This window comes from Felis catus, chromosome D3, assembly GCF_018350175.1.
Source record: "Felis catus isolate Fca126 chromosome D3, F.catus_Fca126_mat1.0, whole genome shotgun sequence".
NCBI classification, from domain to species: Eukaryota; Metazoa; Chordata; class Mammalia; order Carnivora; family Felidae; genus Felis; species Felis catus.
The window spans coordinates 2,556,881-2,582,006 of NC_058379.1; the positions used below are offsets into that span (position 1 = coordinate 2,556,881).

The following is a 25,126-nucleotide window of genomic DNA, read 5'->3' on the forward strand; positions in this document are numbered from 1 at the left end:
GGGCGTGGCAGCTCCTCTGACCCCTCTGTCCTTGGAGATCCACAGAAGGGGAATCACCTCTTGTACTACCAGGGTTAGTACTTTGAGGATAAATCCGTTTCCGCGGCGCTGGGAAGCCAGGCCGTGCAGAGGCGAGGAGCTCACTTCTGGAGTCGGGCGGGGCTTGGCCACGTTCTGTCTCAAGCATCGAAAATTCTCTGGGTCGTATCTCTTTGCCTACTAAGTGGGGATAATAAAATGCTCACCTGGCACCATGATGAGCGTAGGATACCATACTAAATGGGCGAGAACACAGTAAATGTCACTTTCCTGGTCTGTCTTCCTCACCCTTCCCACGAAACACCTGCAGAAGTCAACCGACTTCCAGAGACAGCAAGATGCAAACGTGTGAAGCCTTGTCAGAAAGAATAAAATAAGGGGCAAACCCGGCCCGTTGGGGTTTACTTTACGTAACCGGAGGTAACACGGTCGTAGCAACATGGCGCGTGAGGCTTCATGGTGCTTTTGTGAGCTCCTCCGGGGAACCTTCTCCCCTCGCCTCCCGCCTCCGCCCAGACACCCCGCTGGGGCCGGAGCCATGCCGGTGTCAGGGTGCGGGTGTGGCCCGTGCCCGGCCAGTCTGTGTGTTCCATCTCCCTGGCCGCTGTGATCCGTGTTGTCACGAGCACGTGACCCAGTGTGGCCCAGTGAGCGCCAGGCTTCGGATTCAAGTTGTTAAGGAAAAGCAGCTACGGACCCTGCTGGACTTGACCCTGGGGGGAGAGAAGCCAGGAGCTCCTGGGGACCACGGGCATGTGACTGGGCCACCCTGAACATAAGCCATTAGTTTTGGGGAAAAAGATGCTGTTAAACCTGGGTCCTGACTCTTTACACATCTGGATCCCTCGGATTTTGGAGTAAGAGAAATTACCGACACTGCTTAAGTTGCATAGGTATGGATTTTCCGACAGGTTTTACAAAAACAGACCAACAGGAGACACTTGGAACACTTGGGATGTGGTTCCTCTCCTCTCCCCTTCCTTCTTCCTCCCTTCTCTCCCCCTCTCTCCTCCCTCCTCCCTTCCCTCCTTCCCCTCCTCCTCTCATCTTTCCCCCTCCTCCCCTTCCTCACCTTCCTTCTTCCTCCCTTCTCTCCCCCTCTCCCCTCCCTCCTCCCTTCCCTCCTCCCCCTCCTCCTCTCATCCTTCCCCCTCCTCCCCTTCCTCACCTTCCTTCCTCCTCCCTTCTCTCCCCCCTCCCTCTCCTCTCCCACTTCCCCCTCCTCCTCCCCCTCCTCCTTCCCTCTCCTCCCTCTCCTCACCTTTTCTTTCCCTCTCTTTTATCTTCCTTCAGGAAATGACGTTTTGATTAAATCACCCAAAAGGACTTTGCCCTCAGGAAGTGGGGAAGAAGGAGAGTTGTTTGTGAGATTTTTAAAATGCTGTTCAATCCCAGCACTAATTAAACATGATTGTCAACAGTCCTTAAAAAATTACGAGCTCTGACATTGTACTGGTCTTTATATGAAACTACTTACTGGAGTCCTTGCACCGCATCCCGGGTGGCCCCTGGCCGTGGGGGGGATGTGGCCGAGAGGTTAAGGTGCCGTCAGGGCTCTGAACCCTCACCGTGTCTTCTCGCTGGCCTTCCATCTGTGCGGCGTTCCGGAAGATTCAGCCCCCGCAGCCTTCTGGAGTGCAGGTGTAGGGTGATGAGCCGTGGATCTTGCTGTGGGAGATTGGCTCTGCCTGTTTGCCCTGCGCCCCTTCATGCTTTCCCCCCTCGTTTACTTAGTGTCCCTCCGTCCCTGGCATCCTTCCGGGCCTGCACACCCATGGCCCTGAGCAAGCCCGCTCAGATCCACCTGCAGTGGTTTGCCAAAGAAGGAGGGGTCTGCACATTAAGTCAGGAAAGCAGATAGGAAAGGCAACGAAAGATAGGAAGCAAGGACACAGGGCCTGAGGGAGTGACCAGGTAGGGCGACCTCAGGCCAGCTCCAGGTGCCTCTTAGGCCAAGACCCGAATTAGGATTGTTAGCCACGCAAAAGGCCCGGGGGAGAGCATTTCAGGCGGAAGAAGAGGCCAGTGCAAAGGCCCTGAGGCAGGACTCTGGCAGAGAGCATGCAGGGCAGTATGAACAGATGCAGATGGGCAGGGGGGCTGTGGCAGTCGGAGAGAGGCCACGGCCTCCTCCTGAAGGATTTTACAGTCACCTCGTGTGCATCATGAGGTATATGCTTTGTCTATTCATGTTCTCTTTCTTACCAGCGTTGGGGGCAGTTTCCAGGCACAGGGATGCAGGAAGTAACCGGTTCTCAGCATGTGGCTCCTGGACCAGCTGTACCCGCACGACCGGGTAGAAGGTAGGGCCTTGGGTCCTACCCCAGACCCAGTGAATCAGAAGCTGGGAGGACCGGGCCTCCCGATGCGGGCCAGAGTTGGGGAACCGCTGCGCTCAGAGTTTGCTCCTTCGTAGTGTCAGACATTAAGGGGGGAACTCGCGCGCCTCCTGTTCTGCCACGGTTCCCAACCGAGACCCTCCGTGTAGTTATGGAATGTGGGCACAGACACTGAAACACACTGGGTGAGGTTGGGGTCAGACCTGTGTGCGGCTTGCCTGCTGTGCCTGGCTGGTTACGTTTTAAAAATTGGGTGTGCCCCTAAAAGCACAAAGCTGGTCCACACCCCTTATTTGAAGGAATTTTGCAGTTTTTCTTAAAAGAAATTTTTTTTAATGTTTATTTCTGAGAGAGAGAGACAGAGCATGAGTGGGGGAGGGGCAGAGAGAGAGAGAGAGAGAGAGAGACAGATCACAAGTGGGGGAGAAACAGAGATTGAGGGAGACACAGAATCCGAAGCAGGCTCCAGGCTCCGAGCTGTCAGCACAGAGCCCAATGCGGGGCTCGAACCCACGAACCGCGAGATCCTGACCTGACCCGAAGTCAGACACTCAACCGACTGGGCCCCCCAGGCGCCCCTGCAGTTTTTCTTAAACAGGAAAAAAACAAAAACAAAAACAAATTCCAGAATGAGAGGGATCTACACTCGAACAACCATGCACACACAAAATTCTTCTGCGAATGGATTTGTACGTACGTATGCGGTCGTGAATGCACGTCTGCACATGGCTGTACATGCGAGAACCGTACTATCGAAATTCGCTAGAATAGCTGTTCTCGGACGGTAGCCTGTGATCCCTCGGGGATTGTTTTGGCGAAGATCGCTGAGCCCCAGCCCCAGGGTGTCTGAGTCAAGCGTCAGCCGTGGGACCTGAGAATCCGCACGTCCGTCTAACCAGTTCCCAGGGGATTTGATGCGCGTGGGGACCGTCCGCGGAGGGCACGTTGCTGGAGCACAGAGCTCGGGAAAGATGACTCTGTCGTAAAGCCAGGGATTGGCTCCGCTGTGAGTAGTGGGAGTTGCAAAACGGAGGAGCTGAAAGTGGTTGAGAATTGCTTCTCCGTCACCTAAAAGTTCAGGCTCACGCAGCGGCGCGCTCGGTCGGCCGGGACCCAGAGTCCTTCTGTCCTCAGCCTGTGCCCCCTTTTCAAGGTCGGTGTGCCCACTCAGCTTCAGCCACAGGAGGAGGGAAGGCAGGAAAGGAACGGGGCTGCACTGCTCCATTTATCACTTCTTGCAAACTGCAAACCCTCTCGGCCAACGGCCCAGTGTGGAAAACACTCGCCACATGAGGCTGTTGACTTCAAGTCCCTGGAATTCAGTGCAATTCCAAAAGTTATTTTCCCTGTAGCACTAATTGTATTTCAGCCGTTCAAGTGGTTTGTGGCCACTGCATTGAACGCACGGATAAATAAGTTTTCAGGATCCTGGAAAGTTCCACTGGACTGGGAGGGGCTAGAGCTTAGGGGCGTGGCCACTCCCGCCAGTTGGGAATGTGTTTTTTTTTCTCCCCCTGGCAGGGGGTCCTTGTTAAAACTGGGGTCCTATTGTGATAAACACATGAAAACTGATTTTACAGAATAACTTTTTGTTCCTATCACAGGACCAAGGGCATGCACTAAGTAAAAGGCATCTCAGGCTGAGCTGGATGGGATCTCAGATGCTCTTAGGTGCTTTAAACTCTGATGCTCAGAATCTTATAAAGTCCTAGATTTGCCTCATTTTAAACTCAGCCTTATGACTTTGATCCGAAGGATCATACCGGCATTTAACTGTTAGCTTCGTGTTTTCACTCACTTTATGTGTGTGAACTCATGATCTACATATGAATCAATGTAGATGCACTTTCATATTCTAACAGAGACACAACAGTGAGCAAACAGAATGGTCAAAGTCCCGGCCTTCACATAGCTGTCAGAGTATTGGGCCAACAGACATATAAATGATCATAAAGGTATGTACAATTTATTATATATTATATAACTTATGATACAAATATGAAGATAATGTAGATATATAATAAATGACATAAGGCCAGTACACAGAGAAGAATGTGTTCATTCAGTTAGTACTTACTGGGGATGTTCTGCGTGAAAGGTGCTCGAATAAGATAGATGTTGTACACATCAGATGAGACAGTTGTGTAATATGTTCCAGTGTGATGTGTGAGAAGGAAAAAGGCAGATGTGGAACAAGGCGGGAGACGAGGGGAGCCAAGGAGAGGGGTTTGCGACTTTATACGGAGGGCGGTGAAGGCCTCCCGGGGAGTTGCCCCTGGAGACAGAATCATGAGGAAGAGAGGGAGGAAGGCTTGATGTAGGAATGCTGGGATGCCAGGGCAGGGAAGGGCAAGCGCAAGGGTCCCGAGACAGGTGCAGGGTTGATGTGTCTGAGGAGCAGGGGAGGGTGGCCACGGGCAAGGTCAGAGGGTAACAGGCTAGACCCTGTAGCGTCTTTGGGAGTTCATATGGACCTCAGAATTTTCTCTGAGTAAAGCACTGGAAGGTTTTGTGCAGAGGAAAGACTGCTTTGTATGTTCACAGAGTAACTCTGGCTGCTTTATTTTAGCACGTGTACCATAGAGTATGTTATTTACTACATGATGTGCCATGTACCATGTGCTATATACTATGCCGTGTAATATCTAATATACTATACAATATAAATAGACTGTAGAGTGTAGACTGTCCTATGCGAGGGCATGAATGGAAGCACGCTGACCAGTAAGGAGGCTGCTACAATAACCCAAGTGAGAGTTGGAGGTTGTTCGGTGCAGAGTAGCTCCACTGTGCATTTATCCATGTGGATTCACGCTCTGCTCCTTCCTCCCCACTCTACCCTGAAATGCTAACAGTTATGAACTGTGTCTACGGGCTTCCTTGCTCTCCGGCTCCCGTGTGAGTTTGGCCGTGGGAAGATAAGGACAGGGATCAAAGGTCGAGGAAGAAGGCGTGGGTTGGCAGAGGCCGTGTTTCCCCACTGAGGACCGCCGCGCTGCTGGGAAGCCCTCCGCCAGCTGTGGCCACCGCCATCTGGCACCTGCTCTTCCGCGTGCCTTCCCCAGCCTGGAATTTGTGTTGCTTTAGCTCCGGCTGCTGCTAGTTCAGGATGCATCTTTCTCTCCGCCACAGCTTTAAATAGCCTGTTGTAAAACATCCACACCTACCGATTGTAGCAGGGTGAATGTTTTCTGCAGGGACCCTGACTGATGGAGAGGCCCTGACAGATGGGAATGGACAGAAGAGTTCAGATTCCAGATATGTTTTAAGGCAGAGCCGACAGCTTAGGGATTCACTACGCAATATGAGAGGAAGAAAAGAGTAAGCTAGGACTCCCAAGTTTTTGTCAAGGATATTGGACTAATGAAGTCACATTTTCCAAGATGGGAATGCCGTAGCCAGAGAGGTTTTATAAGTACCAATGAAACGTTACACTTTGGGCATGTCACATAATGGATAATGTGGTATTCACGTGAAAATTAGCAAACGATCTTTAGAGGTAATGGGAAAATTTAGGGGAAAAACCTTAAGGAGAAAATTAACACTAAGTCTCATCAGGTAGATACAACTCATTCCTGTTTGGTGTGCTTTCTATTCTCCTGCCCTTCATGGGGATATACTGTATTTTATTGTTACCGAGTCTTTCTTTTAATATATAGGTCTCTAAAATTCATGACATCTTAAATTAACTAGTGTTCTGAAATCAGTTGTCACATGATTCACATTGCTCTCCTGCTAGTATTACCTGCCGTCCAGGTCATACCTGCTCATAATTCGTTGCCGCTATGTGTAAATAGTTTTAAATAAATTTTCAGTAAGTATACGATAGAAAAATGAGAAGCTTAGTGTCATCCTTTAATCTCTTAGTGGTACATAAAATAATGGCTTATTTAAAAATTAATGGGATCTTAGAGACTATAAAATATGATATGCATTTTTGCATTATAAACTACATATCCTCATTTTCTTCAAGCAATAATAACTTGTGTGATATTTGCTTCAGGCTGGTAGACCAGACTTCCTGTTGAGTAGAAAAGCTGAATAATACAGTGAAAAAAGAAATGCTTTAAGGCATCAGTGAGCTTTGGAGGCAGACGGGATATTAAGGAGTAAAGAAGCCGGGGGAAAGGGAGGCACATTGTGGCAAATCCAACATCCTGAGATGTTTCCCCTTAGGACATTTGCTTCTGCTTAGTTGGTACAAGACGAAGAAACTTAAAAGCTGAGAAGAAAGTAGTAGCTAAGGGGCTGGAAGCTGAATGAAGTTTTCACAATGTCGTGGAGCTGGGCAAACAAGAGTAGTTTATCTTTATGCCAAGAAATAGGGGTAAAGTCCCTAGGCTTTCAGAGAGATTTTTTTGAAGGCTTTACCTTGTGGGTAAGAAAAATACTGGAAATAACTAGTCCTCACAAAAACAAGAATCCAGCTTCAAATCAGATCAACTCCTACTGGATGAAGGTGATATGACCCTCTTCTACTTGTTTTCCAGAAGCCAATTAAATCGTCCGGGACAAATATAACTCCATCTGGGTATTCTGGATAACCCTTTATTCATATGCCTAGCACTCAACAGAGACATTCTAGGTAAACCAGAAGACAAGATGAAAAGAATGAAATAGATTATAGAAACATGCACAGAGGTAATACAAATGTTAGAGGTGAGTTACTAGATATATAATTTTAAATAAATGGGATCCATATGCTTAAGTAAACAAATGGCAAGATAGGATATTTTAGCAGAAAACTAGAATCTACCAAATAAAATACAATGGGAATTTTAGACAGAAAAAGTATAATTAATGTGATTAAAAATTCCATACATGTGTTATAATGCAGATTAATCAGAGCTGGAGTGAGAATCGGGACTGAAACATAGACCCTTGGAAAATACACAAATATAAAAAATAAGAAAGAAGAAACATGGTAATAAGCATATGTGACATTGTGTAAAGTTCTAACTGAGGTATAATTGGAGTCTGAGAGAGAAGGGAGATAAAAAGGTATAAAGACTTTGAAGAAGAAATTACAGCTGAGGATTTTTCAAAACTAGTGAAAGATTTTAAGCTGATGATTCAAGAAGGAACATGAAATCCCAATAGTGCATGCATGCACACGCGCGTGCGCACGCACACACACGCACACACACACACACACCCCTACACAAATCTTAGGAATTTTTCTGAAAACAAATGACAAAGAGGACTCCTTAACAGCAGCCACAAGAAGAGAGATCAATTATCTTCTAAAGAGGAATGTGAGCCTTACAGCAGACTTACGTATATAAATTATGGATGTAAGAAGACGATGGACTGACGCTTGCTGAATGAAAGTAATTGCCAATCTAGATAGAGTTCTATGTGGCGAAAATATTCTTAAATAACTTAGGTGAAGGAAATGATTTACATCAACAAAGCCCAAGATAAACTATGCCCAGAGGTGTTATTCATTTGAAGTAAGAGGATCACCAGTAAAAGAAGACGAGCATCAGAAAATGTACACATGATGCTAAATCCAAATAATACTGATGGTTAGCAAGAATAAGGTTGACAAATGTATAATGACATGTGTGCACTTTGATAGCAACATACGGGATACTTTTACTGCCCTAAAAACGCTCTGTGCTCCACCTGTTCAAATATCCCCCAGACTTCTGTGGCAACCACTGATCTTTTTACTGGCTTCATAGTTCTGGCCTTTTTAGAATGTAATGTAGATGGAAGCAGACGGAATGCGGCTCCTCCAGATTGACATCTTTTACTTAGCCATAATCATACGAAGTCCCTTTATGTCTTCAGAGCTTGACAGCTCATTTCTTTTCAGCGGTGAATTCTACTCCGTCATCTGGATGTACCACAATTTATCCATTAACCTCCTGAAGGATATCTTGGTTGCTTCCATGTTGTGGCAATTAGGAATAAAGCTGCTTCAACCATTCGTGGGCAGGTTTTGTGGTAGACATCAATTTTTGGCTCCTTTGAGTAATTATCAAGGGGCATGGCTGCTGGATTGGATGGTAAAGGTATGCTTAGTTTTGTAAGAAATTGCTAAGCTGATTTTGAAATTGGCTGCACCATTTTGCATTCCCACTAACAATGAATGAGAGGTCCTTTCCTCCACATCTTCACCAGCACTTGCTGCTGTCAGTACTTTGTGCTTTGGCTGTTTTAACGGGTTTGGAGTGGTTATACACACTTTCACTTGGTATTTAGTTTGATGCCATTTTTTTTTAAGTCTGACACTGCACTGAACAGTCTTAAGATGTAGACTGTCCCGTGCATTTCCTTATTTTTTCAAGTCTAGGAATAGACGGCAAAGCATACGATGAATGAGACCAACTTTCTCTTAGATACGTCAGTCATCTTTAGGCAATATGGCCCTAGACATGCTTCTACACCAAGCCCTGTTTACCAGTGTAGCTGTGGCTGAACTCTGGACAGCATTGTTCACTGTGAGTTAAAAACTGTTTGCCGAGTCTGAGAGGAAAAATACGCTACATTGAACGTGACTTTTCTAGTCGTGTTCGTAGAGACAAAAATAGAGTTTTAGCTCTATTTTCAGAATCTGGTAATAACAGATCCTGGTTTCTTTAATATCATCTTTGATTGTCTGGAAGGTCAGTTGCCATTGTGCGTTCACTAATCTGCATGGTCAGAGCATTTGATTATGTCCTTTTGGCCCGTAAATCTCTTACTGGTATGCATGCATACGTACATACATACATACGTGGCGTGCGTACATACAGTGTTTAAATTGAAAACTGGAGTAGTGGTTCTCAGGAGTGGTTTTGCTTCCTAATGAGGGTTGCCAGATAGAGCAAATAAAAATGCAGAACTTCCAGTTAAATTTGATTTTGGGATAAACAATGAATGTCCTATGCAATATTTGGGACACACTTACACTAAGAAAAGCATTCATTGTTATTCTGAAGTTCACATTTAAATAAGTGCCTGTGTTTATCTGGCAACTGTACCCGGAGGGGTTATTTGGCAATGTCTGGAGGTATGAATGGCTGTCACAGCTGAGCAAGGAGGTTCTACTGGCATCTGGTGGGTTGAGGCCGGGGTTGCTGATAAATATTCAGCAATGCACAAAACAACTTTCTACAATGACCAGTTCCCTCCGTAGTCCTCAGTTGAGAGTTCCCGATTGAAACCGTTGGAGTTTCTGTTCCATTTCCAGGCTTTTGCATTTAGCTCGTGAAATGTCAAGACTGACAAGGACTGAATGTGAGTGATACATACGGGGCTACAGAACTCCTCACTGCCTCTCCCTGTCGTAGGCGGAAGTCTTACGTGACTGGCCGTGCCACCCTCCACTCTCCAGCCCTGCTTTGTTTCCGACACGGCACTTGCTGCTACATTGGGTCATGTGGCAGGGACTCATCGCTTGTGTTTTAAATGTGCCCCTCTCACCAGGACATGGCGTCCTGGGGATGGAGACCTTGTTCCTCTTGTTTAAGCTGGTCTCCTCAGCACCTTGGACAGCGTCTGTCCCTACTGTGAAAGGCACCGTGACCACAGAAGCAGAAGCGTGTCTTGCTTTGAAGATAACTTCACAGCCTCCAAACACGTTTTTCATGACAAATGATTCTTCAAGTGGGACGCTTCTCACACTTAGATCTACACGGGGGTGGGGGGTGCTGCCTGTGCCACTGGTGCTCCTTGGAGAAGCGGCAGTAAAATGCCCATTGCCTGACTCATTCAAGGCATGAAAACGTGCTTGGGAAATGGAGACAGATTCGCCTCTGAAATATCTGAAACAACAAATTTGGGTTTTGGAATCCAATTAAGGACCGTGCATAGAAAGGAAATGTGTTAATCTCCATCTTGGGACATTCTTTCTTATTCCCAGTGCTGCAGGGAAACAGGGCGGTGGCGGGGGGGGGGGTGGCGCAGTTCTCCGCAAGTGTCTCTAAAAGTGTCCTTTTATTGACAGAGATCCTGAAGAACCACTCATGTGTTTTTCTGGAGCTAACATTCTCATGAATAGGTAATAAAGCCCCCAAACTGTCCAGCTCTGCGCTTGCTCCGGGGCCCCACATGTGTTGTTTTCATGACTTTTGAGCAGCAGTAGGTTCTGTAAGCCCTTTGCTTGTAATCCATGCTGCCGGTGTAGACAGACACTCCCATAGTGTCAACCCAAGCAGTGTTATCCATGATTCTTGGATGTGATGTAGGAATTACATCGTTTCCCGTATTTGTTAAGAGAGATGCCTGGCTCATTGCGATTTTAAAAATATGCTTTTCTGTGCACCACTGGGAATCGTCAGTCGTGGTGCCGTTGACACTCGTGCCACATTCTAGGAAAAGCATGGATTCGCATGGAAAGACAAACAGAACAGGGCTGAGTCCTTGACTCGCTCCTGGAGGGTCACATTGTGTGGTGGTAAAGGAGCCGGACTCTGGGGTGTGAATCGCATCTGCCACTTAACCACCTGCATGACTTCAGGCCACTCAGCTTCTCAGCATCTCCGTTTCCTCACTGCCAAGTAAGGGTGATACAAAGCACCTGCCACGTGGGGTTGCTGAGCATCGCGGGGTCACCCACCCCTCTGGAGCATACAGGACAGCGTCTGGAAGTAAAGAAGCATGATTACTACCTAAGTCACTTGGTGGGGGTTTGCTGCATACCCAAGGAGAAAGACAGCATCAAGGACCGCGTACGTGTTGGAGACCCTGTGGGAGTGGGGTGAATGAATGGGCTGACTTGCCTAGAAGCGGAGGCCCCAGATGGCAGTGCTGTAGGCTGGGACAGATGGCATCTTCCCAGCTAGAGATTTGCTTTGCGGGAGAGGCCATTATAACTGGCCACTACAACCATTATAAATACCAGGACGTTGTGAACGGTGAGCTGCAGGGTACAGATTTGACGTGGGAGTCATTGCCTAGCCGTGGAAACCTTTTTAGGGGTAACAACAAACAGGAAGGACAACAGCAAAGCCATAAGAGCCCAGTGGCTTGTGGGGAGCGAAACCCCAGTCGTCAGACAGGGAACGTTTAACAGCTGGCTCTGGGAGGAGACGGGGAGGGTGACCCCTGATCCGTAAGGTCTGTCTGTTTCCGTGGTCTACGTGCTGCCACCGTGGGGGACTGGCGCCCAGGGCCTGGAGTCACTGGATGGGGGGTGGGGGGGGGCAGGTAGGAGGTGTGTGGAATCAGATCTCTGCTTCCTTGAAATTAGGTGAAATAGGTTTCTTTTTGTTTTTAATCAGGAACGTTTTCTTTTCTCGGTTGTCTTTCTACGATGCTGCTTTTGGCTTTTTCTGGTATCTTCCCCAAAAGCCCCACTCTCTGCCCTGTACAACTGGTGTGTGACTCACTTGTTGGCAGTCTGTCCCTGGCCGCTTTAATTTCTTTGTCTTTTACCATTTACCTTTAGGGAAAACTTCCAAAGTTCCCCTTCTCATATGATAGATTCAATTTTCTGCTTTCTCAAATCTGTTTTATTGCCTCTGAAATCATTTTAAACCCTTCACTTTTAATACTGCCAGATTCTTACCCCTTAGTCTTTATCGCATTAGAAATGGCAAAGGGCTGAGACGGTCTTAATTGTGGGGAGCTTAAAAGTTGTCCTGGGTAACATGCACGTCCCTCCCCTCTGATGAGTATTCTTCAAAGCTGTGTCCTTCCTTGGCCTCTTGAGTGCCTTTTTAAATTCGTTTCTTTTGCTTTGCTGTTTTTGCCTGTGGATTCCATTCCTCTCTGTTTTTTGTTTCTTTGCTTTTTCTGTTTCACTGTCTCTGTAGGAGGGAAGTCTCTTGCAGGGAAATTTCCCTTCACACAATGGAGTGCATTCTTCTGTCCCTAGTTTTCTTTCTTCTATTAGTGTTCATGACAGAAATTCACCTGGGGGGGGGGTGTGATGATCCTTCATTAGCCTGTGTTGGGGGCCCTGCAGCTTGAGCAGTGCAAGGGTGCACTGGGTTTGTGGACATGCACAGCTACTGTGCTTTGGACCAGTTTAGGGTTGGCCTGGGTGCATCCCAGGAGCAGTGGGAGCCTATGTCAGCAGGACACCCTGACTCTGTGGGGCTTTCTATGCGAGAGGCCAGGCTTCCTCTTGGGTCTTTCAACTCAGCTAATTGCAAGAGTTCACTGCCAGCATCGGGAGCTCACCAAGTGCACAGGATCCATGGGGTTCAGGACTTTTGCTCCTAGAAATAGCAAGCAGTTTAGGGACGCCTGGGTGGCTTAGTCGGTTGAGCGTCCGACTTTGGCTCAGGTCATGATCTCGCGGTTCGTGGGTTCGAGCCCCGCGTCGGGCTCTGTGCTGACAGCTCAGAACCTGGAGCCTGCTTCGGATTCTGCGTCTCCCTCTCTCTGTCACTCTCTGTCCCTCCCCCACTCACTCTCTATCTCTCTATCTCAAAAATAAATAAACATTAAAAAAAAGAGAAATATCTGATAGTTTCTACCCGGCTGCCTGCTCTGCTTAGGGCTCTAGATTTAGCAAATAAAGATACGGAATTCCGTTACATTTGAATTTCAAATAAACAACACATTGATTTACTTCCTTTTATAAGCATGGCCCTGCAATGTCCCTGTTTATTGGAAATTGATCCTGGCTTCCTGTATTTTGGCTGGTGGGGTTAGAACCCCTGTGATCTCTCAGGACCTCCCATGGTTCCTGGCGTGCAGACTGAACCTCATGGTCAGTGCAGGTAATGACCCTTCTACTTGTTACCGTATGCCCTCCGTGACTGCTTTCTGGCCTGCCCAGAGGAAAGTATGAAAGTCTGTGCTCAAATTGCCATCTCCCCCATCTTTCTTAAAAGTTATTATTTAGGGAAAAATTATCTTTTCAAAAATGCTAGAATTAATATAAAGTCTCTCTGATGCCACTCTGAACTGCTTTAAGATGGGAACATGTCGCTTTCCTTCAAATTACTGTTTAAAGCCATGGATTCAAAACCAAATGTAATTTTTTTCTTAATGGGTTATTAATTGAGCTTTACTGGGCATGGCTTCTTGGTTATCTGACACCTTGCTCATGTTGATGGAGAATTGGTATTCTTAGGTTATAGTAGCCACCCCTGTGGGGATTCAAGGGTAATGACTTTTACTTCTTAGTCCGTTTTGTGCACTGTGGAACGGAATTGGCATGAGTTTTGCAGTTTGGTTAAAAAGAAAGAAAAAGAAAGGAAGGAAGGAAGAAAAAGAAAGAGAAAGAAAGGAAGAAAGAAAGAAAGAAAGAAAGAAAGAAAGAAAGAAAAAGAAAAAAGGAAGGACAAAGAAATAACACTAGCTTTAGGTCAACTCAGAGCGCTTTTAAGCAATAAACATGTGGGTCAGATACCAGGCAAAAAGACAAGTAAGCCACCTGCGGAAGAAAGCTTAGAAATTACTTCCCTCTCAACAATGTTTGCTGTGACCTCCCCTTATTGCTTTCTCAAATAAAGTCGGAGGACCCGTAGTCATTGCCCTTGGAATATGTAATTAGTTGCACAATTAAGTTTGGTGTCCTCAAGGAGTGGGGGTCAGGGGTTCAACAGGAAAAGTGCACACAGTTTTGGTGTCTACCGTGGATGTTTAACTTTCTGTAACTTGGTGGTTTGGTTTTGGCAGTTTCTGGAAGGAATAAGAAGCTGGTGTGGGCGGCTCAAGGCAGTTGTTCTGTCGAGTGCCCAGGTGTCTTTTTAAGAATCAGGAGATGGGTACCTGGGTGGCTCAGTCGGTTAAGCCTCCCACTTTGGCTCAGGTCATGATCTCACGGTCCGTGAGTTCGAGCCCCGCGTCGGGCTCTGGGCTGATGGCTCAGAGCCTGGAGCCTGTTTCCGATTCTGTGTCTCCCCCTCTCTCTGCCCCTCCCCTGCTCATGCTCTGTCTCTGTCTCAAAAATAAAAATAGAAACATTTAAAAAAAAAAAGAATCAGGAGACACTGTGTCATTGATGTAGGTCCTTCAGAGATCTCATTGCCTGGAGAAGCTTGTCTACCTTGGCCCCACATCACTAATGTTTCATGGAGCCCGTAATGGGATCGAGGATTCCACTTATAAAGAGATGACGGACAGAAGACGGCAGCTAAAATCCCGCTGTAAACGTATAATCTGCTCTTTGTAATGTTAACAGCATAATTCATTTGTCGGCCCAACCACTCACACATTCATCAAGTATTTATTGGGTACCCGAAATTTTCTGGGCGCCCTTCCGCCCTGTGTAGGAGCGTGCGGGACGTGGATGGGACTCGTGGCCCAGAATCATGCAGTCCGGGGAAGCACTCCAGAGAAGTGACTTTGAGCGTGGCGGGAGCGCAGCAGAGGGTGGGGACGGGGCGCCAGTGAGGGGACAAAGCGTTCAGTCCAGAACATTAGCGGCAGATCCGCTCCGTGTTCTCTGTTTTCGTTAAAACTCACGTGGGAAAATACAGAAGGATAGGAAACATGACTCCCGAGTGATGTCCAGAAAGTTTAAAAAATTCAATCCTGTTAAGGAGTGAAAGAGTCTGGTTCTACCTCTGATATTCTGATTTTGGGGAACAGAAAGTCCTCCTTATTAGGTTGAACCGTATGACGTCGCTGTTCCGGTCAGTCACAGCTGCTCACTTTGCGGCCGCTTCCACTGGGTCAGCACCACACAAACCCTGTTGCTTGATTGGGACTCCGCCTGGCCTGGGGTTGACACAGCCGTGGGACTGAGAGAGTTCTTCACTCGCGACTGTCGCTACGCTCGGGACGAACGTCCGTCGCGAACCGGCTTCGCGTCCAGAAGTGGAGTGAGTGTAGCTTAGCTCCCGGCAGTGCTGTGGTTGGACGGTTCTTCGGTGCCCTGATCGGGGCCCTCACTCTGCAGACCGGCCCCCGAGGGGCCGAGAGGTTCAGCGCCTGTCACCTCGCAGACACGTACGGCAGAGCCGATCGCAGGACCCCTTCCTCTGAGTCCTTTGCTTTGTCTTCTGCTCGCAGACAGTTGCTGCGAGGGGTCCAGACTCGGGGAGGCGTCGTGTGCCGGAACAGGTGTTCACACGGGCCTTTGAAGCAGGTTGGCACAATGAGTGTCAGGGCTCGAGTTGCTTTTATCGCGGAATAACCAGAGATAATTACATGGCTCCTAATGAGAAGGGCTTTGTGTGACTTGTGGAACTTTGCCTGGAAAGTCAGTGTTCCCAAGGCCAATAATTTCCATTTCTAAAAGCCGTTAAATTGGTTCTTGCATTGTGCAGTTTCTGCGTCTGTGTTTTTCTTACAGAAAATAAGGCGTACTGTAAAAACAGCTTGGGTTTTTGCCCCCGCTCCCTGACGGAGGGCTATGTTCAGCGAGGGAAGAAAAGAATACCTTTTGTGCACTACTATCAAGATGGCTTTGGGGGGGGGGGTGCGGCGGTGATGCGAGGGGCCGGTTGCCTCGGGACACGCGGGTCTGCCGTGCCGTGGTCAGGTCCTCTCCTGTAACTGCTCCCAGCAGATCCTTCTGGGCTTTTCATTTCTCAGCATAACCCCGAGGGGTGCGCGTGACGTCCGCGTGATTGTCGTGGCCCGTTTTGGTTTCCCTTTGCCCCGAGTCCCTTGTCATTTCCCAGTGGCCGGCGTGTCCTTACGTGTGTCATGGGTGGGAGGTGGACGCAGCCTCAGTCCCTGCGCTGAGGAAGTGAGTTCTCCACCTAGCGTCCGTCTGTCCGACGGAGCTAACGAGAACAGTCTCCTCTTTCTGGTGCTTGCACACTCTTAAGACTTTCCCGATGCCAGATGCCCTCTCCTTTGAGCAAAAAGAATAAGTTTTAGGCACAACCCCATTTTAAAAACAGCGTACTCAATGGGGCGCCTGGGCGGCTCAGCCAGTTAAGCGTCTGGCTCTTGGTTTCAGCTCAGGTCATGATCTCACAGGTTCGTGAGTTGGAGCTCCTCATCGGGCTTCAAGCTGACAGTGCGGAGCCCGCTTGGGATTCCGTGTCTCCCTCTCTCTCTGTTCCTCCCCTGCTCTCTCTCTCTCTCTCTCTCAAAACAAGTAAGTAAATAAACTTTAAAAATACTAAAAAAATAAGAGCGACATACTTCGTACCAAGTGAGTGGATGATTTAGAAGGTTTGGGTAAAGAGTTGGGTGGTGGGGACAAAGAGGGTGATCTGTACCAAAGGGACGCGGAGATGCCGCCCCGGGTTTCTAACGCCTCTGCCCCGATTCCCTCCCGCAGTGACCGAGTGCCGCGGGGTCCTGGAGAGTATCCAGAGGTTCTCCCTGCTGCCCACCTACCTGCCCGTGACCTACCACATCAAGAACACCGACGTGTCCTTCTTCCTGAAGGAGGCCAACCAGGACATCATGAGAAACTCCAGCCTGCAGTCCCGCGTGGAATCCTTCCTGATTTACAAATCCAAGCGGCTGCCCGTCCTGAACGCCAGCTACGGGCCCTTCTCCATCGAGCAGGTGGTGCCCCAGGACTTAATGCTGCCCTCCAGCCCCTTCGGCTTCACCAGCAAGTTTTCCCTCAACTGGAAGCTGAGGGCGCACATCGTGCGGGACAAGGTGTACCTGAGCCGCCCCAAGGTGCAGGTGCTTTTCCATCTGCTGGGCCGGGACTGGGCGGCGCGGAGCCCGGGCGAGAGACTGCCCTGCCTGCGGGTGTTCGCCTTCCGGGAGACCCGGGAGGTGCGGGCCGGCTGCCGGCTGCAGGGGGCCCTGGGGCTGTGCGTGGCCGAGCTGGAGCTGCTGGCCGGCTGGTTCGGGCCCCCCACCGTGCTGGCCGGGAGGAAGAAGGCGCCGGGGCCGCCCGAGGGGAGCCCCGTGGAGCTCTACTATGCCGTGCAGCCGGGGGACGGGCGCGGGGACTGTGCCGGCGGCGGGGACGCCAGGAAGGGCAACTCCATCCGGCCGGGGAGGGACGGGCCGGAGGAGGCCGTGCCCCGCCTGCAGAGGATCGGGAGCGTCTTCCTCTACCAGACGGGCAGCAGGCCCGCCCTGAGGGAGCTGCGTCTGGACAGCAACGTGGCCATCCGGTACTCGGCCCGCACGGCGAGGCAGGGCGAAGTGCTCACCTTCCCTGTGGCCGTGTCCCGAAACTGCAGCGCCGATCGCTTCACGCTGAGGTGAGTTCCCCGGCGGCACCTGTCCGTGCGCACCTGTCCATGTGCCTCTGAGGCCACACGGTGCCTCCAGAGACCCACTCGTTGACCCCGAGCGCTGAGTTACTGCCTCCCAAGTTTTATGAACCCCGTTTTCCGGGAAAATAGAACGGGCTGTCCTTTCCCTGTAGGCAATTTGGTGGCGAAGACCTTTTCATTACAGGATGGTCCGGGCCCTCCCAGAGCAGCCCGCGGGACACTGATGTGCGCCTTTGCCTGAGGGTGGGGTCTCCTCGGAAGCTGTAGGAATGCTAGCGAGGCCCCTTGGGGCCCTTGGAGCATCGGGGAGCCCGGTGCTCGCAGTTGAAACGAGTCGGCGAATGGGATCGTGACGGTTGTCAGAAGGCGAGACGATAGGGTTTTGCCAACTCAAGTCTGTTCCGAGCCCGTGAGCTCTCAGTATGATACGGTACCAGCTTCACTCTGTTTCTCTCTGGAAATACAATGCAGTGTTTGAAATATAAAAGAGCATTAACGTGTGAAGAATATATAGTAGAATTTGTTGAGAGTGTTACTTACTTAAGAGCGTACCAAAGACAAGAAGACATTTAAACGAAGGACTGGGTACTTTGGGGGGAAAGAACGGGTTAGTTTTCTCTTTGGGATGTAATATGTCACAGAAGCTACTGGCCTTGGCTTGATTGGATTTTCATTAGATCGGTTTTTGTTTGTTTTAAACACAAGACAGACTTCAGCATACAGCTATCTGGGCGTGACTGATCGGGTCACTCAAAGTGCCCTGACGTTGTTAGTGAGCGCAGTGACGCGGTCTCACGCGCTACGTAATGACATTTGTCATGATCCCTGAAAAGGGGCTGTTAGCGTACGTGAGACCCAGCGTCTGTGCGGCTTTTAGAGTTCACACGGTGATGCTCCTCTTCTCTCGTCCTTCTCCACGTGGGCTTAATACCTGCTTTTTCTTTGTTTTCTTTTTCCCCTTTCTCTTTGGCTTTGTGAAGGGGTGGGTGAGTTTCAGAACGGATTCATTCTTTTGCTTATACGGTGCACATTTAAGCTTTGTTGATTGATGACCTCTTAATCTTGACCAAAGGAAGAGAAACTAATGCACAACATTAATCTCACGGTTGAACGCAGCTGATTCTGTCAGGTCAAACCTTCGGCGTGGGCTGGCGGCACAGCTGGGGATTGACCACAGGGATTTAGGTCACGTAAACACATCTGCGGGGCTGAGGCCTCATTAGCTCTCCCTCCATCCTCTGGAATCAGACCTGGATGCAGCTGGTCACAGGTCTGCTGGCTCTGTTCTCTGCCTCTCCACATACGGTCTTCTATAATGTTCTTTGTGGAGGTGGCTGTTGATGTCGAGAGCTGTTCTGATGAGAGAAGGCAAAGGTTTGGAATAAGGGGAGCTTTGTTCTTGGGTGGTTTTGGACCCTCTGCCGTCCGGTAGGTTTGCCAAGTGCTGATTGTTGATTTCCCGAACCCAGCGTGAAAACCCCAAATCTCTTGAAGCCTTGACTCTCCAGGAGATGATGTCCACATCCAGCTTTTTGGGGGACACAGTTGCATATGGAGTATTACACTTCACAGAAAGCTTTGTAGCTGGTGACCGCCTACCGCCCACTGTGCGTGGTCATCAGAGTCCCGAGGGCCGCTCGGTCATTGGCGAGCGGTAACAAAGCCAGCGGAAATTGGCATTGCTGGGCCACATAATCCGAGGAGTCCACATCTTTGCAAAATCCGAAACAGACACATTTGAAACACCCCGGCGTGGCCACTTAGAAGGTAAAGATTTGAGCACTTGGGGTGTGGAGCAGAGGTGTGTTTGTTCAGAGTCCCCGGTTAGAAATTGGTAGAAAAGTTTAGTTTTTCGGTTATGATCATTGTGAACTAAATGTTCATATATGTGTGTTGAACCTGGTGAGGGGCACACCTCGTGCCCCTTGGAAAGCACTGATGATGTGTTTGCTGCATCCTTCACACGCTGTCGTTACTGGTGAGTCATTGGGGTTGGTGGTAAAGGCTGGAGGTGATCCTGAATCTGGTCGTGCTGTTAGCGTTCAGTCTGATTTCTCATCATTACAAAGTAGTAAGACCATGTGTCTTTTTTAATGAAGTCAGTTTGACACTAATTTAGTGCAGCCTCCAAATATTCAGAGTGAGGGCGGGTCTGCTCCGTCTGGCTGGCCACCTGCTATAAATGACCCTGCAGGATACAGCTGCGTGTCCTCGGGGGCTTTTGTCTGCATTTGTGACTTCGTTTCTAGATGCTCCGTGAGGACATGCTCACGCGGTCAGGGGTGGGCTTAAGGTATACAGGTCAGGTGTCAGCAGGACATCCATGGCCACTGAAGGATGGCCAGAGTGGGAAGGGGACCAAATTCAGTGCCACCAGCAGGAGGGGGCCCTCCAGTCCATGCAGCTGCTGCCCCTTGAGCTCTTTGCCGAAGGTGGTTCACTGCCTCCTGCCACCTCCCCTGCTTGTTCTGAGCCTGTGACCTGAGTGTGGCACCAGGGCTGACACACAGGGCAGGAATCCAGTTGTGTCCTGCAAATCATCAGGAAGGGCGGTTTAAAACCTTAGTTGTGTGTGTGCACATGTGTGTGTGCAGGTGGGTGTGCATGTGTGTGCAGGTATGTGTGCATGTGTGTACGTGTGTGTGCAGGTGGGTGTGTGCAGATGTGTTCATATGTGTAGGTGTGTGCAGATGTGTGTGAGCAGGTGCATGCATACATGTACGTGTGTGTGCAGGAGTGTGCATGTCTGCATGTGTGTGTAGGCAGGTGTGTGAATATGTGTGCATATGTGTACGTGTGTGAAGGTGTATATGCAGGCAGGTGTGTGTATATGTGTGTGCAGGTGCGTGTGCATGTGGGCAGGTGTGTGCGGATATGTGTGCACACATGTACTTGTGTGTAGGTGTGTTTGCACAGGGGTGTATGCATATGTCTGCATGAGTGTGTGCATATGCGTGCATACGTATACGTGCGTGTGTCAATGCCCGGGTGTGTGTGTTAACTGTCGAGAAGACGAAAACTGGGTGGGGCTCTCGTCATCTTAGGAACTGTCTTCTCCCTCGTAGCTCCCGCTCTCCCGGGCAGAGCTCCACAAAAGAGGAAAAACAAATAAATGCTTTCATTCTTTAGACATCTAAGGATCCCTTTTAATTTCAGGAAATGTTTTCCTTCAAGGAGACAACTGAAGCGTCCCATGGCAGTTGGGTTCTTTCTTTGTGTTCTTGCCTTCTGTTCTGTCCCGTCTCTTCCCCCACAGAGGGCCAATTTCAGAAGCATCCGAGGTCTCTAATCACCTGATTATGTGTCTGGAGGAAGAAGAGAATGTGGGCTCTCTGTCACATGCCCCCTACCTATTCTTCCGTTCCTTTCCCCCCAGGACGTCAGTTGGAAAGGGGTCCGGGTCATCAGATCTGAACGTGGGGCTAGAGGCAAGTATTTGCATAATGTGAGCTTGGTTCCCGACCACTCCGGGAAGTGCAGGTGGAAAGGTCCAGAACAGTGGCACAAAACTCAGATGAATGGGGGCTTTTGTCAAAGTCAGAGATACTCTTCAGTTGGTTGAACCAATGAGTGAATGAACACATCATTGATTACGAACGAACGCGGGCAGTTTCCTGAGGTCTCTGCCGTGTCCCTCGCTAAACGCTCAAGAGTGTGTGACATACGTCGTGTCTGGCACGGTGGTCAGACGCGAGGTCGTCTCTGAATCAGACATTATGACCAAGGAGGTGTTCTTGCAAAGATGAGGGTTGTGAAGGCGGCCGTGAGAGAACAACATAGAATATTTGATGAGGGGAGAAAGGGGGCCCGGGACGGGTAAGGCTCGAAAGGGCTTCGTGGTGGCTTGAAAGGCCCTCTGTGCCAGCTCCTGAGGTTGTTGGAGAATAATGTGGTGGCTCGAGACTGGCCCTGAGCTCAATTCACTTGAAGGGTGCAGCCTTTGAACCTGCCCTGACCTAGAATAGGGCGCTCGTCTTACTCTGTTCCAGGTAAAATATGCCCTTGCTGTAGCCAGTGATAGTCTTAGCTGCAGACCATAAATCTCCGTCTGGCTCATTGAAGAAAAATACATAAATAAAGGGCTTGCCGGATGTATATCGTGGGTCTCAAGAATTAATAAGAGAAGGGGCACCGGGCGTCGCATCTGAGAAGAGGCGGACGGAACAGCCTACCCCCAGCACGTCTTCCCACCCGCCAGCGTGAACCCCTTCATCTGTCCTTGTCGTGCTCACAACAGGTGCACAGACTCTGTGGAGGCTCCCACTGGCTCTCATGTCTACTTGCTGCCTGTGCCCGGAGTGACACAGGGGCCCGGTGCGGCTCCCATAATGAGACATAGGTTCCGGCCATTCCCTGCCTGTCACTAAGAGCGCCTCCCGCGGGAGGAGGTGTTTCCCTCACGGGGAACCTGGGGTGCCCTCGGAAAGGGGGTGCGTGCTGGGCCTCCCCAAACCCCAGCGAGGTCCCTGACACCCGTGGCTGGGACGCTAGTGGGCATTAACGGCCTCATGTGGGGTGGACGGCGGGGGAGAGGCGGACGGAGAAAGGAGGGCGTTCCGTCTGTTTTAAAGAAGCTTTTGGCTTTAGAATAGATGTCGACATACAGGAAGGTTGTGAAGTCCGTGTAGGACAGTCTCCCGGCTGGTTTCCCGTGTTGTTAACATCGTACGTTAGTATGCTACATTTGTCACAATTAATGAGCCACACTTCATTCGTATTCCCTTAATCGTTGCCCTCTTTCTGTTCCAGGAGCCTGTCCATGATGTCATGTGCGTGTGGTCGTTGGGTCTCCTGAGATTCCCTGACTGTGACCGTTTCTTACACATTGCTTTTTAATTTTTTTTAACGTTTATTTATTATTAAGAGACAGACAGAGACAGAGCACAAGCAGGGGAGGGGCAGAGAGAGAGGGAGACGCAGAATCCGAAGCAGGCTCCAGGCTCTGAGCTGTCAGCACAGAGCCCGACGCGGGGCTCGAACTCACGGACCGCGAGATCATGACCTGAGCCCAAGTCGGATGCTCAACCGACTGAGCCACCCAGGTGCCTCAGTCACACATAGTTTTTGATGACCCTGGCAGTTTTGAGACTTTACTGTAGGGAGATGTGAAGAATGTGCCTCCAGGGGAGGGGTGGTTGTCTGCTGGTTTGCTCAAGGCGAGACCTTGTGAGGGGCATGGGGTTGAAACCACGGAGGTGGAGAACCACAGTCACCGCACTGCATCAGGGATGCGTCCTACCAGGCTGACCCACCCTGGCCGACGGTACCCTTGCCAGCGGCTGGGGGCGTGTCTCCCTCGCCCCGCCACCGGGAGGCTGCCCCCTTCCTCGCCCCCGTCCCCCTGCTCCGGCGCTGCCTGCTTTGGAGGGACGCTCACAATTAGAGTGAGGTACGCAATTACTGCACCTCCTTGAAGCCGTCATGCCTGCCTGAGTCCCTCGGAGTTTTGCAGGGGTGATGGGTTTGTTTCTGTAAGGGCGTCTGGGTATTGATTCTATAGTTTGGGTGATAAGCCAGTAGAGCGGGCTAGGTTTCTCAGCCTCACGCTGCTGACATTCGGATCGGGTAGTATTTTGTTGGGGGTGGGGGTTCAGCCTGTGTCCTGCGGCCTCTCCGGCCTGCACCCGCGAGATGACGAAGGACAGAAACCCCAGTGGTGACACCCCCACAGTGTGCCCGGATACTGCCACGCGTCCCCTGCGGGAGAAGGCACCCCAGCAAGTTAAAGACCATTGAGGGGCGCCTGGGTGGCGCAGTCGGTTAAGCGTCCGACTTCAGCCAGGTTACGATCTTGCGGTCCGTGAGTTCGAGCCCTGCGTCAGGCTCTGGGCTGATGGCTCGGAGCCTGGAGCCTGTTTCCGATTCTGTGTCTCCCTCTCTCTCTGCCCCTCCCCCGTTCGTGCTCTGTCTCTCTCTGTCCCAAAAATAAATAAATGTTGAAAAAAAAAATTAAAAAAAAAAAAGACCATTGAGTGAGATTCTGGTCCTTGGGGACAAAAGGAAACATCTACAGAGGGAGCTCGCCTCTTACCCCCAGGGAGTTTCAGAGTTTAGAGTGAAGGCGACATTCTGTGCACTCAGGTTGTCCTTGGGAATCTTTTAAGCCGCACGCAATGTACCTTCTTTCTTCCACTAGAACGTCTGCTCCGTGAGGCAGAAACCCTTTGCTGCTTGCACTGGAAGCACGTGAGGTCAAGGTCAGCGAAAGTCAGCCACAGGCATGGACTTTCTCTTCCCGTTGACCGGGGAAACAGCCACAAGGGGGAAAGCTGGGAAGCCCAGGAAAGCATTCCACACGCTCCCGTCTTGCTCCGGGCACCAGGGCACCCGGCTACCTGGCTGGGGGCTGGTGGGGGCACAGGAAAGAGGGTCTCCACACTCCCCTTCAGTGTCTGCCTCTTGACACCGCGTCCAGGGATGTGGGAGAGGAGACAGAATGAGCGGACCTGAGTAGACGTGGCGGTTCCCGTCTTCCTCGTGGTTCTGGAAGGTTCTCTTGGGGACGGGTGGACCAACGTGTGGATGTGGTTTTGGCAGAATGTGTGGGTACGGCCTTGGAAACTGCTGTCCGTCCTTCCACCAGAGGGCCGGTCTGGCCGGAATTCCTACAAAAGGGATTGCTTAGGATGGTCAGCCTTTTGGGTTTAAATGCTGTAATCCTTGCTGTATTTTCGGGATGGACACACAGACCTCGTCTTGAGCAGGGTGCTCTGTGGTCTTGTCTGACTCTGCAGACTCCCGGCCACTCATGTTTGGCCTCTGTCACTTTGGGCTGACCTCCATGTCCCTAGAAGTGCCTCGGCATCATCTCACCTGCGTCGTGGGGCCGCCCATGGTCCCCTTGTCAACCAGACTGAGAGCAGTGGGAGGGAAAGGGTCCTGGTGCCGGCACCCTCTGGAACGCCCTGATGGCCCAGGGCTGGGCGGTGGGTGGATTTCAGTCCGCAGATCTGGGTGAGCAGGCTCAGGCTGGCTCATTCTGCATGCCCCCCCCCAACCTCTGGGCACAGGGCTGCGTTTGTGGAGGGGCACCCCATGCCTGGGCGAGGAGAAGTCAGACATGGGTTTTGGTCCTAAATGTCATCTGCGCATGAAGGTCTCCATGGAGACGTCCCTGTCTCAGGTGGTCTTTGGTCAGCAGCTTTGGAGGGAGCGTCATCAGTCCTCCTCCTGCACATTCAGATTCTGTCTGTGTGGGTATCGCTTCCAGGCTCCTCTGAGGAAGCCAGCGGGGACTTGCGGGGCCCGGGAGCCATGTGAGACCCTGGAACACGGCAACAGTAGGAACCATGGTGATAAGAGTAGCTGGGGCACCTGGATGGCTCAGTCGAGCGTCCAGCTTTGGCTCAGGTCATGCTCTCACGGTTCGTGAGTTCGAGCCCCGCATCGGGCTCTGTGCTGACAGCTTGGAGCCTGGATCCTGCTTCGGATTCTGTGTCTCCCTCTCTCTCTGCCCTTCCTTCACTCACACTCTGTTTCTCTCTCTCTCTCTCTCTCTCAAAAATGAAGCAAACATTAAAAAACCTTAAAGAAAGGTTTAAAAATAATACTAGCCAACACTTGTTATCTGTGTCAGACCCTGCTTAGAGTGATTCACATGGTTTTTACACACTTAATCCTCGAAAGAGCCTTATGAATTGGCCACAGTTATTACCCGCCTTTCCAGAAGGGGAAGCGGAAGCACAGAGGGTCTCACAACTTGCCAGAGTCCCT

At 50.3% G+C, this 25,126-nt stretch overlaps 1 protein-coding gene across 4 annotated transcripts in view; it reads left to right on the plus strand.

Moving 5' to 3' along the window:
* Nucleotides 1–25,126, plus strand: part of TMEM132D (transmembrane protein 132D) — a 566,823-nt gene that overhangs the window by 134,768 nt on the left and 406,929 nt on the right. For 3 of the 4 annotated variants that reach the window (XM_045042172.1, XM_023241272.2, XM_023241271.2), the window contains exon 2: nt 16,507–17,398. In XM_045042172.1, the coding sequence (XP_044898107.1) occupies nt 16,507–17,398 (892 nt within the window). Of the gene's footprint in view, nt 1–2,233; nt 2,343–16,506; nt 17,399–25,126 lie in introns of those variants that run through there. The other variant, XM_019814417.3, reaches the window with a different exon arrangement.